The 13,043-nt window shown below is 47.5% G+C and overlaps 3 protein-coding genes across 3 annotated transcripts in view; 1 reads left to right on the top strand and 2 right to left on the bottom strand.

Moving 5' to 3' along the window:
- The first annotated feature begins 105 nt into the window (after window positions 1–105).
- srp14 (signal recognition particle 14) lies at window positions 106–2,133 on the top strand. Its single transcript, XM_084681815.1, has 5 exons — window positions 106–217; window positions 717–789; window positions 913–1,025; window positions 1,142–1,174; window positions 1,256–2,133. Exons 1-5 carry the CDS (start codon window positions 194–196, stop codon window positions 1,343–1,345), a joined length of 333 nt encoding a protein of 110 aa, XP_084537941.1. The 5' UTR covers window positions 106–193; the 3' UTR covers window positions 1,346–2,133.
- A 768-nt stretch (window positions 2,134–2,901) lies between these two features.
- On the bottom strand, window positions 2,902–9,030 carry xgb (x globin). Its single transcript, XM_084681801.1, has 5 exons — window positions 8,808–9,030; window positions 6,467–6,574; window positions 5,132–5,252; window positions 4,706–4,786; window positions 2,902–4,301 (listed from the first exon to the last, which is right to left on the bottom strand). The coding sequence occupies exons 1-5, from the start codon at window positions 8,966–8,968 to the stop codon at window positions 4,179–4,181; spliced, it is 594 nt and encodes a 197-aa protein (XP_084537927.1). The 5' UTR covers window positions 8,969–9,030; the 3' UTR covers window positions 2,902–4,178.
- A 556-nt stretch (window positions 9,031–9,586) lies between these two features.
- The window catches only part of LOC146300231 (pleckstrin homology domain-containing family G member 3-like), a 31,191-nt gene continuing 27,734 nt past the window's right edge, over window positions 9,587–13,043 (bottom strand). The window contains exons 17-18 of the mRNA XM_084681790.1: window positions 11,397–12,723; window positions 9,587–11,278 (exon numbers count right to left, since the gene is read on the bottom strand). Of these exons, the coding sequence (XP_084537916.1) occupies window positions 10,473–11,278; window positions 11,397–12,723 (2,133 nt within the window). The 3' untranslated portion in view covers window positions 9,587–10,472. The remainder of the gene's footprint in view (window positions 11,279–11,396; window positions 12,724–13,043) is intronic.

Genomic DNA, 13,043 nt, shown 5'->3' with positions numbered 1-13,043 from the left:
TTTTGTAAATAAAAAAATTAATAAGAAAACCGCATCGTGTAATTCTTCTCATGTGCAGTAGACGGCAGTGATTTTAGTTATTTATGCGCGCGCGCTGAGTTCATAGGTTAGTGGGCGGAGCTTTGTGTTGCAGTACGTGTGCTTATGAGGAGCTAGCTTAGCTTCAAGCTACGTGTACATTTAACTGCTGATCATGGTGCTACTGGAAAACGATTCGGTAAGATATAAAACATCGTATTTATATAATTCCTACATGTCGTATGGTTATCGTTAGTTGTCTAGTGTAGCCGTGTACAAATATTTAGAAATCACTTCCTCTAGCTCGTGAAGTAGAGTGCGAGCTTATATTAGCTCATTAGCTAGCTAGGTGTCGTGTACAGTAGACAATTTCAGTGTAACAATAACGAAAAGAAAATACGAGTAGAGTTCAGTCCGATTTAATGTGGCAATAAGGGTTTGAGAATTTATTGACCGTTTGATGGTAGAGTAAACCTGACATGATCCTGGGACTTAGTTTTCCAGGCTAGCTAACATTAATAGCTAGAGATGTGAAGATGATCAAAAGCGTAAGCTGCCAACGTCTGGGTGTAGCATGCGGTGTGAAATAAACTACAGTACACCTTCTACTAGAGCTACCTATCAGGTCACTTATCAGGTGAAGCCTGATTGAAAGACTGTAATAATTAAAACACTGATTTTATCACTTGTCCCCCCAGTTCTTGACAGAGCTAACTAGACTGTTCCAGAAATGCAGGACTTCTGGCAGTGTTGTCATCACGTTAAAGAAATGTAAGTTCGTGTGTTTAGAAATGAGATTATAAGATGGTACAATAACCTAAATTCTTAGGAAATACACGTGAGAATACCAACCATGTCCCTCTTCGCCTCCCTTCTCCCCCCTGTACCCTGCAGACGACGGAAGAACCAAACCAGTTCCCAGGAAAGGTCACGTGGAGAGTTTTGAGCCTGCAGACAATAAGTGTCTCATCAGAGCGTCAGATGGAAAGAAGAAAATAAGCACAGTGGTCAGTCTGCCCATGTGATTGGATGTGGGACTTCTATGGTCATCTCTCCTGGTGTGGTCAATTACGAAGCCCTGGGCTCTTCATGTGTGCTAACAAAACCTTTTTAATGTCTCCAGGTTAGCACTAAAGAAGTTATCAAGTTCCAGATGGTAAGTAACACAAGCAAGCAGTGCTGTTTATCTGAACCCTGGCCGTGGCTCTGACGTGACCCTCCCTCCTCCTGTCTGCAGGCGTATTCAAACCTGCTGAGAGCTCACATGGACGGACTGAAGAAGAAGGACAAGAAAAGCAAAACCAAGAAAACCAAAGCCACCCAATGAGCAACAGACTCTTACACACCACACTACTGGGCTCGGACCAGCCTGTACCACCTACAGGGGGGTTCCAACCACCACCCTAACACACCCCTCCCTTGTCTAAGCTAGTGGTTGAGGCCCACCATTGTCCACCTGGTGACTGTTTTGACATCATGCCGGTCTGCATGGTCCTGTCTTCCTCTGGCTGTTCTCTGCCGTCAGTGGAGGTGACTGAAGGGAGCTGAGAGGAGGTTTAACTGGGAGCCTCCCGCTGGCTCTGCTGGCTGCAGACGGCCGCTGGTCTGGAAGCGAGTTACAGCAGGATGCATGTCTGTGGAGCGTCACCAGGATGCTGTACAGACACAAATTGCCTTTTTTGTTTTAACATAATTGTCCTTTTTTTTCTTCTTTATGTTTTAGATATTTTAATTTTAATAGCTATAATCTCAGCTAAAGTATTCCTTTTTTTTTTTTTTTTTGGTCTGCCCTGATAAAAAGTGGTTATGAATAGGTTCTGGTAACATAGCAACCATTACAGTCTCACATCTTGGAGCTGAAGGCAGCATGACTATTCATTGTTTTCAGTGACATTCAAGAAAGTCTCCATAAGGAATTGATTTAATAATGTAAAGGCTGAACTTGTTCTTTTGTAACTCCACATTTGTTCTTAATTCTTTTCATTTTTCTTGGGATGGATCTAATCGGTGTCTGTTTTGTATGTTTGATGGCAGGGTTCTTAATTCGAACCCTGGTTGGAAACCTGTTCTGAAGTCTTAGATGCGGCAGGGGCAGAAATTAAACAGTAACGTTCATATTGTCTCAAATTGGATGAATTTTTCATATGAAGGTGCAGACAAAATATCAATTCCAGTTCCGATTTGTTCTTTTATTGCTCACTCTGTCTCTCATCTCTCATATGCAATTCTTAATTGGCAAGCTGAAACCAGTAACACAGGGGGAGCCCTCTGCCTGTGGTGGAGGCTGAAGGGGAGGAGGAGGGAGGTGGTGGCAGGGGAGGAACACGGAAGGACTGCTGTTAGAACTCTAGAACAAAATATCTGTCCACTGCATCCATCTGTTTACATTTTGCAAGATTGCGAGGGCGGGAGGGATTGAGAGAGGAGGAGAGGGAAACGTGTTGCCGATCTGAGGAGGAGAGAGGCTGAGACGTCTTCTCTGGTGGTGGAGGAGCAGCGGAGGTCGTCTGTGTGCACTACAGACACACACACACTGATACACTACAGACAGCCTACCTTGGGAGTGTGCCAGAGAGGAGAAGTGTGTGGCGGAGGAGACAGGGAGGGTTGAGGGCGCTCTGGAGCGTGGGGGTTGCCGGGGGGCTGGGTGGTTTCCACAGACTAAAACACACACTGCTTCTTTTGGCCTACGTAATGGGACCTCGTGGTGTAGTTGGCTGAGAACAAGAGCCTAAACCTGGGTTCACCCCTGTAACCGCAGGGCACTGCCCGACTGTCCAGATCCCCGACTGTCCAGATCCCCGACTGCCCAGATCCCCGACTGCCCAGATCCCCGACCGCCCAGATCCCCGACCGCCCAGATCCCCGACTGCCCAGATCCCCAACCGCCCAGATCCCTGACTGCCCAGATCCCCTCTCCCAACTGTCATAACCAGGAACGGCTCAACCAAGAGAAATGTACCTTCTATCAGTTTAACTTATTAGGTCCAAGAGCAAAAATTGAGCTGTAAGAAGATCCTTGGCCAGATTGGAATACAAACTGAATCACAGCATTTAGCTCATCTAGTTGGAAGCTACGTGCGGTGCACCTTGCAACCGGTGGTCAGTTGGAATCCGGCTGCAATATCCTTTCATGCTTCCCTTCTCTAACTGTCCAATAAAAAGGGAAGATTATGAAAACACATTTTAAGTGTGCGAGACATATGAGCCAATTGTTTAAAGCAAACATCGCCAACCATGAAAGAAACTGAGTTGAGAATGGACAACTGCTCAGTTTTTAAAATGTTTAACTTTTTTTTGCTCATTTTAAAAATTGTTTATTTTAATTTAAAAGTTACATTGTGGTCGTGTGAGATGTGGGACTTCACATAGTTTCACAAATATGGTCTCTCTCCTCCAAACGCTTGTTGAACTCAGGAAGATAATCTGGGAGGTCAACTTCTTCTCTTGGGCGTAAATTAATATTTACGATTACAGGTAAGAACGATATATTACATCACATATAAATGTATCAACCCCCCCAACCTGTTGTTTTTACCTCTTATGGGGGGGGGGTCCAAGTCTTAATTAGGGGGGGTCAAGCCCCCCGTAATTCGAACCCTGCTCACGTGGTTTAAGAGTTCTAATATAGACCAATGACTGCACAGCCACAGGCTAAGCAGCAGTTTGAACACAGAAAGGTTGGAAATGTTATTTAGTTGATCTTGTGTCACACAGGATGTAGAAGCCTGGAAATAAATGTAGTTTACTGACTGAAAGGCATATTTGACTTCTGTAGACAGAGACATATGTGTTTTGCTAGTTTTTGTCAGTTCTGATTTTCCTTGTAGGGTTCTAAAGCTGGTCATGTGACTCTCCTGGGTAGACAGGAAAGGCCACCGACTACATCCATCTGACGTTCTGTGTTACTCTCATCTCAACGTACCAGAAGATGTCGTTCGAGAACGTGCTTGGTTAGAATGACTCTTAACTGAATTAAAGGATCTTTGAATAATACTAAACACATGGGTCTCCTCCGGTTATTCACTGAATGTTTGATGACACGAGAAACGTAGAAAATGAAGTCATCAGTAAATACAGTATGTACACAGCCCAGGTCTGTGTCTGCAGGTCTGTGCTGTCTGTGTCTGCAGGTCTGGCGTCTGGAGCCGCAGGTGCTTTCATAGGACAGGCTTGTTCCTCTCTGGCCTGTCCTTCGGAGAGGCTGCAGGGGGGTGCTGTGTGAGCTTCTCCTCCTGCAGGTATCCCTGCCTCATCAGCCTGGTCAGGTACAGGAACAGAGTCTGGAGACCGCAAACACAGCTCAGGGTCAGGGTGTATGTGTGAAGACCAGTCATAGTTGTAGTTCTATGTCAGTCCACTAGAGAGCAGTGTGCTCAACCATTTCCGTCACAAGTTCTTATTACGAGTGATAAACGTCTCAGTTTTTCTGATGTAAATACTGGCTCAGCTTTGTTAACATGAACAACTGAGGGAGCGTAATGTGACAGAGCCTTGCTCTACCTTCTACAATATGCTCTTCCCTGGTTCATTAAGGTGTAAATTCCAATCAGCCTCTGCTCTCTTGGTCTTATGCATTAACACATGGAAACAATTCATGGATGTTTTCAGTCACTGCTGGTGAATGATGTGATCACCCAGAAGCAGGCATGTTAGGGGGCTTCACGTAAAAAATATTGAATTTGACCTTCCATGCTTCCTCCAACTCTGGTGTCCATCTGTCTTTGAGGATGGGCTGGACGGCACAGATGAATTCTGTCCCAACATACTGGAAGACATCATGCAAAGGGTCCAGGATTATACTGTGCTCAATTAACAGACAAAAGAATATTGTTTGTGACAGTGTTCAGAGGCTTTGTGGCTCTTCAGGGGTAATCCAATAGACTAACCAATATACTGTAACTGTCAAATCCTCCACTCCTCTCCGCAGAGTACATGAGATCATCTAGAACCCAGGCATTATTAAACCATGAAAGTGTGCGTCGACTGGTTATCATCAACAAATGTAAATCAAACTGAAGCCTGAATCCTAAATCAGAGCAGTGTTGATCCTGGATAGAGACAGGTGGCCTGGGTGCAGTCTCCCGACAGGAAGGGAGTCAGGCAGTCTTACGCTGTAGTATTTGGGCGGGGCGTTGTAGCGGTAGTGGCTCCTCCCCAGCTCCACCGCCAGGAGATCCAGCCTCTCCTGCTGGTCCAGCCTGGCTACGCTCTTCTCTATGAAGGACATCACTCTGGGACACACAGGAAGCACAGCGTGAGCAGCTTTGGCCTGCTCACAATACCTTTAGTATTCGAAGCACTATTTAATACAACTATTGTTGACCAACGTGCGGTACATTAAAACATGGGTTGTCATCAAGTCCACAGAGACAGGCTCGGGGCAGACAGGAGACGACTGCTTTATCAAGCTACCTGACAGTCCTGAGACCAGGGAGGCAGAGAGACATTCAGCAACGAATCAGAATATTAACACACTGGCTGGATGTTAATCTGACAATGTCTCAACGCTTGCAGCCTTGTTATTGACACTATTTAAATTGTAATGGGAATATTGATAATATTTCAACAAGTAGTTTTGTAATTATGTAAATGAATAAATGTTGTGAAGAGTTACACGTTCAACAAGAAGGCCCTTAACAAGCTGCAGTATACTGTGTTTATTTTCTCTCTCTCATCCATGCTGCCAGGCTGTTAACCCTCAAAAGAGGACACAGTTCCATTGTTTTCAGGCCACTGCCATGCTGAAGAGGGTTTCTGTGCCAGTTTGGGGTATGATGATGAGAACGGACAAAAGGTGAAAGTGCTGCCCTCGCTCTCGACCACGCAGTCCGTGAGAACAGGAACCCCGATGTGGTTCATCCAAGGTTTCCTTCTGCTGCCTGTCTGTCTGCCTGTCTGCCTGTCTGTCTGTCTGCCTGTCTGTCTGTCTGTCTGTCTGTCTGTCTGTCTGTCTGTCTGCCTGTCTGTCTGTCTGTCTGTCTGTCTGCCTGTCTGCCTGTCTGTCTGCCTGTCTGTCTGTCTGAACAGGGAGGGTGCTGGCCTCTGGTTGGAGGGGAACCCAGACTTCATGGCCACAGCAACAACAGAGTTGTTTTGCCATGAGGCACTCAGGCCTTCATACAATCAATGATAGACAGGTCATTTTCTGGATATTCAGTTTTTCACACTAGATACATGGAGTGTGACATTGAGAAAGTAATAGCATTGCTCTCAAAGAATGTAGATGTGTGAGAGAGAGAGAGGCGGGGAAGGCTGGAGAGACTATACGAGTGAGAGAGAGTGAGTGAGAGAGAGATAGACAGAGAAACAGACAGACAGACAGAGAGAGAGAGAGAGAGAGAGAGAGAGAGAGAGAGAGAGAGAGAGAGAGAGAGAGAGAGAGAGAGACAGACAGAGAGAGAGAGACAGAGAGAGAGAGAGAGAGACAGAGGGCTGGATGGCTCACCGGAGCCCGTGAGCTCTTAGTTCCTTGCTGGTCCTCAGCCTCTCCAGGTCCTCCACGTCTCTGAACAGGAAGAAGACGTCCTTGCATTCAGGATGGGTCTCAAACAACCTGTCACCAAGACAATAGGGACAAACTCAATCAACCGTAGTCAAGACCACAGGCAGGGACGGTCCTTCCTACAGGCACACCACACCACAAAACACTTCAATATCTCCAAAAAGGATGTTTATGATGTCCGGGGAGAGATTGTTGAGATTGTGGCTAGTTTGTAAGGACTCTGTAACAAGGCCTGCAAAATTTTAAAACGAGGTAAAAACAACAGGTTGGGTGGACAATACATTTATATATCATTCTTGTATAATTCGCACTCTGAATGTATCCTTCAATGTTCCATAAAGATTAAGCAAAACAATAGCCGCCGCAAGAAGATTTCATGAACACAGCAAGCAAAAACATGCCAGTCCTTAGTCGGAATCCCTTTTCTGGAGTAAAAATCCTTGACGACCTCCTCACCACGTCCGCTGGGATGGATTACAAATGGACTTTCTGAAGAAGTCCCATTTTTGGGTGAATGGGATGGATGAGAGGAGCCAGGCTGTCTAACGCTCAGGGGTTTGGTGTGTTCCCCCACCTCGCCTCACTGACTGCCGGAGCACAGGGGATTTGTCTGGGGTCTCTCGCGCCCCACAGTAAACAAACAAACATTAAACGAGAGGGAGAAAGAGTCTCCGCAGGGGGCCCTGTTCTCACCCGCAGTCCTGTAAGTCTCACCACAGAACTACCCCCTTCAGCTTCTGTTAAGACGTGTTTACAGTTCTCAAAATGGAAAAACACATCCTTTAAAAAATTTTTTTTAACTTAAGGTCAGTTACAACAATACATCTCTTGGCAGTACATTTATTATATGTTTGGCGGTCTGGGGTGCCGAGGGCCAAGAACACGAGGAGCCGCCTTTGGTTAGGGTGCTAACACGCTACAGAGATAGCACGCTACTGGGATAACACGCAATTAGGCAAGCACACAATGGGGTTAACACACTACTGCATGGGCAAAAAAACTACAGGGCTAGCATGCTACAGGGCTAGTATGCTATGAAGCTAACACTCTAGGGGGCTAGCATGCTACAGGGCTAGTATGCCATGAAGCTAACACTCTAGGGGGGCTAGCATGCTACAGGGCTAGCACACTAAGGTCAATCTCCTCGGCTGTCTGGATCTTCCCCAGGGATGCCCGGATTGGCCCCACAGCAATCTGCTATGCCTGGTGTCCTCTCTCCTCCTCCCCCTCCACCACCAACTACACGTCCAACTTCATTAGCATCAAACCACGACCATGTAGGCCTAGATGTGGTCATGGTTTGGTGCTAATGAGGTTGGACTTCGAAGCACGTTTAAGCTTGCTAACACTAGTGTTGTTGTTTATCGTGACGCTAGGTCTGCAACCTCAAATGTGCTTCAAAGGTTGACTGTTCTGATTCCTGCTGATCATGTTCGCTGGTCACTAGCTGCTGAAGCAGGGGAGGGGCCTGGTGAGTTACATAAATGTGGAGATGAGATGTGGGGTGATGAGAGAGAGGACCCATCCATCTCCAGTCTTTTAATGAAGAACCTGAGGCTACAGCATGGAAGGAGCAGGCCAACGGGAGGAATATGACTGTCTTCAGCTGCCTGGTTAGGAGGAGATGTTAGGCACTGGGTCATAATCCTGTTAACTCAAGCAGGCCCCTCCCCTGGTTGAGACGTTCACAATGACTGAGTGGCACAGAAAGACTTGAGAAACAGCAAATGGACTGCCAAGGTTACAAGTTATGAAGGAGGGCGGTAAAAAACAACAACATATATATACTATATAGATACATAGAGAGGCTATATGTACATATACAGCCTATATATATATATATATATATATATATATATATATATATATATATATATATATATATATATATATATATATATATATATATATATATATATTTATTATATATAGGCCTATAGTCTATCTCATGTGTGTTTGTTTGCGACTAAGACGTTCTAAAATATTTGTAAATTCGATAAGGTTCCATATATAACTACTGCCCACAGGCCTTCTGTTAAATCGTGCCTTGCACGGCAGAGGTTGTTGCGCTGTCGGTTTCACTGTGCACGGCACGCTCTTTCCTGCTCTTAGCTTATATGTCGGTGTAGTATGATCTCAACACTGAAATACGGGGCGGTATTTTTTAAACTTCCGTTAATGCCCATCTGATTTCGTTTTGAATGCAAGTTGAGTGAATATAAATTCGACATTAATACAAGACGAATTGTGAAAACAATATTAACCGTTTTGTACCTCCCCTTACCTTACAAACATAATAATTCCAACTTTGGCGATGTCATCCTGAATAACTTTCCACGAGTCCTTGATCATCTGGACCTGGTCTTCGCGGAGGCGCGTGTCTGCACCATCCTGCTTCGTCTCACACGGGGTTTTCGGCGGCAGACCAGATATTGCGCAACCCATTCTCGGTAAATTAAAATGACTTTAACGGTTGAGTAGACACAACACGGCAATCTCAAAAAATGATTAAATAATTGCAGGACAAACGGCTGCGTCCCTGCATTTGGTTCCAGTTTCTGCGCGCTGGAGTCTGCACGCGCAGCATCTAAACATGAATGTGACTGAAGAGCGCACGGCGCGTGGCGAGCTTGTCTCCTCGCTTTCCAATAGCTGTTCATAAACCGTAACCCCAAGGGTGGGGCAACAGTTTTTTTTCTGAAAAATCCCAAAAGCATAATGTGTTAGATTAGCTAAATTCACATCTACAACGACTACAGTCTAAACCACCGTTCCCTGCCGTTCAAACATGGAATGGAACATGCTTTAATGCCGTATTAAATCACAACCCAAATTGTGTTTTTTTTTCCATAGTGAAAATTCAGACACTGACCTCAAAAGGACAAAAAGGACAAACAACTAGGCTAGTTAAAAACTCTAGCTGCAAGTTCTCTGCACATTATGTCTGAGTTCCTTTCTTTGTAATACATCCGGTACCAGCCAGCCAGACCTACATACCTCTGACATACAAACATAGATTTAAATGAGTCTTTAGTCAAATTCATCCAAGAGACACAACACGAATTTGTTTTAAAAATATCATGCTTTTAATTAGAAATATAAGCTATTTCAAGCATGAAAACTATATTTCTTTCTCTGGAATAGAAAACAAGGGGAACAAGATTGGTCGGTTTCTAAATGAAGACAAATGACCTCAGTCAAACACAGCAATTATATAAATAACACCAAACAGACAAAATGAAGGTGAAGTTCCAGTGAGGAGTCTTGAGTAGTGACTATGTACTCAAGTTAAGTAGAATAGCTCTGGGTATCCTACTGCAGTAGTAGAATAGCTCTGGGGTATTGCAGTTCACCAACCAAACACCACTCAATTCGGAGAACAACACTCTTTGGTCATAGGTCAATGAGCAGTGCTTGCTAATCCTGTGGAACCGTTTTGTGTTGAAGACTCTAGACTCTCAATAAGCTACGATCTTTGTTCCAAACTTCGATCAACTGTTTGTACACAGTTCATTTGCCTAAAGTGGTTTATATTATGTGTCTTATCTGGACTACTTGTTATCTACTGCTCTCTACTCTAATGACTTCTTACAAGCAAGAAACAAACAGTTTCCATTCAAATGTTCAACGATAGTTAACCGTTTCATATCAATAGTGAACATGTACAAGCATTGTATTTACAACTTTTACAAAGAAACAGCTTTGTTGGGCCGGTCATTGACCATATCCCTAGATTGTTTTGTTGTTGCTGTTGTTACTAGTTATATCCCTTGTTACTAGTGGTGACATAAACACAGCACATCCCACAAGTGTTGACTACATTGGCATACACTCACTGAAGAATATGAAAATGATAATCTGAAATTCTGAAAACACCAACAGTATTTACTGGTAGTCTTATGTCTCTGCATGGTCTTACATACTTCTCTGAGTGATTTCCCTGTGACTGTTAGGAGTTTAAACTCTGGAACCTCTCTCGTAAGTTCTTCACCAGACGGTTCTGTGTCTTCCTCCCTGAAGTCAACATGGACGTGTTGGTGCAGTCCAGCGCTGCCCTGTGGAGGCCTTCCATCTCCTCAAGCTCCTCCTTCTCTTGACAACCTCCATCTTCTCCTCCCTGCACCCCTCCATCTTCTCCTCCCTGCACCCCTCCATCTCCTGCTCTTCCCCCAGGAACCCTCTCTACTATGATCACCTTGTGTTCGTTGGGAAGGCCAGCTACATAACAGCTTCTCATGGGGTCCGGAAGATTCTGCATCTCATGGAGTGGCTTGTGGTCCACAGAGCTCCACCTGCAAAGTTGGGGCTGGTCCTGGGGCTGTTGTCCCCCCACAGGACTCCCTCCCTCACAGGCCATGTCCAGCCTGGTGCCAGGGCAGTCTGACGTCCCTCTGAGGGAATCCGTGGAGCCTTCACAGCTCTCAGAGCAGTCAGTGGATCCCCAGGAGGACCTGAACCCCTCGCTGCAGCTCTCCCGCGCATCCTCTGGAGCCAGGCAGCTTTGGGTGACCGGGGAGGGGGGCCCAGCCCCAGGACCCAGCCTGGAGGTGGGGGTGTAGAGGGAGCGCAGCTCGCTGATGTCAGGCCAGTGGAAGGCCTGCGCCGGGGTCTGGGGGCTGGTGGTTAGGGGCGGGCAGGGGGACGTGACGCGAGAGCTAGCCCCGGAGCTGAGGGACTGGGATGGGCTGGGAGAAGGAAGCTCCTGGATGATGACCTGGTCATAGCTGGTCAGTGACAGCATCAGCTTAGGTTTACCTGCACAACACATGTAGACAAACAGGAAAAGGGAAAAGACACTTGTTGATTTGGGCTTGTGTGGATGAACACACATCATCTTTGGAGGCCTCAGCAGGAAGCAGGAGAAGCTACTCACCCCTGTCTCTGTTTTGGTCCTTCTCCTCGTAGACGGCAGACAGGTTTTTGGAGGTGCCCATGCTCTCCACCTCCCTGTTCCTCTGCCTCACCACTGGCCTGTTGTTCTTGATGCGCTGGCTGTACTGTCGAGCCAGCTTGAACACCTTGTTCTTCATCTTCTCCATGTCTTGCAGGATCATGTCCTCTTCCGCGCCCGACCGGAGGCTGATGATCCTGGGCAGAGGAGCCCGGGCCAGCCTCACCCTCTCCCTGGTCCAGGGGGGCCTGCCTGGGCACGGGTCCAGCCCAGGGCTGTCCTCCCTGACTGGGGAGGGTGCGATGGACGGAGAGGCTTCCTCTGAGACTGAGCCTCTGTCCGATTCCTCCAGGATCCTCAGAGGCTCCTCCTGGTTGTTCCTCTGGAGCCGGTGGGGAAAAGGAGGGGGCAGCGTCTCCTCAGTCTGCCGGCCATCCCCATCCTCCGTCCCCTTCTCCTCCAGTTCCATGTCTTGCCACACATGGACCATCTCAGAGGACGGCCTGAACTCCTCCACACCAGGAGGAGCACGGCTGATGCTCTGTGAGCAGCGCATGCGGTCTCCCTCCAGGCCCGGCAGGTCAAACACAGCCCAGGATGTGGGGCGGGTGTGAGTGGAGGTGTTCCTCTGCGGGGGCAGGGCGTCCTGGGGGCTGTCCAGCTGGCTGCTCAGGTGTCTCACCAGGCCACGGGGGATGTAGGACAGACTCTCCCTGCGCTTGATGCTGAAGCTGGCGTCCTCGTGCTCGGCGTGTTCGTAGTACCTCCTGATCTTGTGGATGAGCAGCCGGTCCTGTTTGGAGAGAGTGGAGCGCCGTTCCCTCTCCGGCGGGGAAACAGGGGCTCTTCCAGGAGCTGGCGTCAGGCCAGGTCCAGACTTCTCATGGAGGTCTGTGCTGAGGGAGGGGGCACTGCTGCTGCCCAGCGGGGGTGAGGGGCGGGCTGGGGAGACCAGGTCCTCGGGGGCCAGGCTGGAGCTGGAGGGGCAGCTGGGACAGCGTGCGGCGCTGGCCTGGTCCACACAGGAGGGGCGGACGCAGCGTGTTCCGGCTCCCTCCTCCTCGGAGAGCTCTCCGTTTGTCACCGTGCTGCTGTTGCTGGTGTCCAGCTGGAGGGCTGAAGAGTCGCTTTCCTCTTCCTCGTCCTCTCTAGATGCCTCCTGACTCTCTGGGGGTTCAGCTTCAGGCTGCCTTAGAGGCAGGGGAGGCGAGGCAGCCAGGGTGGAGCGTTGAGACCTGACCTTGCTACCCTGTCCTCCAGGCTCGGCCTGCTGAGCGAGGCTGCGAAGGGGCGGAGCTTCTTCAGACACCTGTGAAGGTGAAATTACAGGGTCAAGCTTTCCTGAATGTAAATATAGGTATAGTATCAGGTACAATGAGGTGTGCAACCCTGTGAGCATGATAAGCTGTAAAATGACTTAGTGCGTAATGGTCATGAGTATATTCCATGAAGATTAATATAAGATCTAACAGTCATGTCATGTGATGCTGTGTCAGCGACGGGGTCAGGCTAAGTGAGTCTTCATACTTTGACCGTGATATTTCCATTTGTAGACTGATGATAGCTCGTTTGGTTATGATAATACTATAGCTATCTCAAGGTTCCCTCAGCTGTAAAATGCAGCAATTT

The sequence above is a fragment of the Hypomesus nipponensis genome, chromosome 3 (assembly GCF_054491055.1).
Source record: "Hypomesus nipponensis isolate SF chromosome 3, ASM5449105v1, whole genome shotgun sequence".
NCBI classification, from domain to species: Eukaryota; Metazoa; Chordata; class Actinopteri; order Osmeriformes; family Osmeridae; genus Hypomesus; species Hypomesus nipponensis.
Note: the sequence above shows the minus strand (reverse complement) of the source record. Positions and strands in the feature narration are given on the sequence as shown.

Excerpts from the sequence above, each read along its gene's own strand:
- xgb (XM_084681801.1), bottom strand. The coding sequence starts at position 8,968 with ATGGGTTGCGCAATATCTGGTCTGCCGCCGAAAACCCCGTGTGAGACG. Across the intron at positions 6,575-8,807 it reads GGAATTATTATGTTTGTAAG|GTTGTTTGAGACCCATCCTG; the intron begins GTAAGGGGAGGT and ends TCTTGGTGACAG. Across the intron at positions 4,302-4,705 it reads AGTTGGAGGAAGCATGGAAG|ACTCTGTTCCTGTACCTGAC; the intron begins GTCAAATTCAAT and ends TGCGGTCTCCAG.
- srp14 (XM_084681815.1), top strand. The coding sequence starts at position 194 with ATGGTGCTACTGGAAAACGATTCG. Across the intron at positions 790-912 it reads TGTCATCACGTTAAAGAAAT|ACGACGGAAGAACCAAACCA; the intron begins GTAAGTTCGTGT and ends TGTACCCTGCAG. Across the intron at positions 1,026-1,141 it reads AGAAGAAAATAAGCACAGTG|GTTAGCACTAAAGAAGTTAT; the intron begins GTCAGTCTGCCC and ends TAATGTCTCCAG.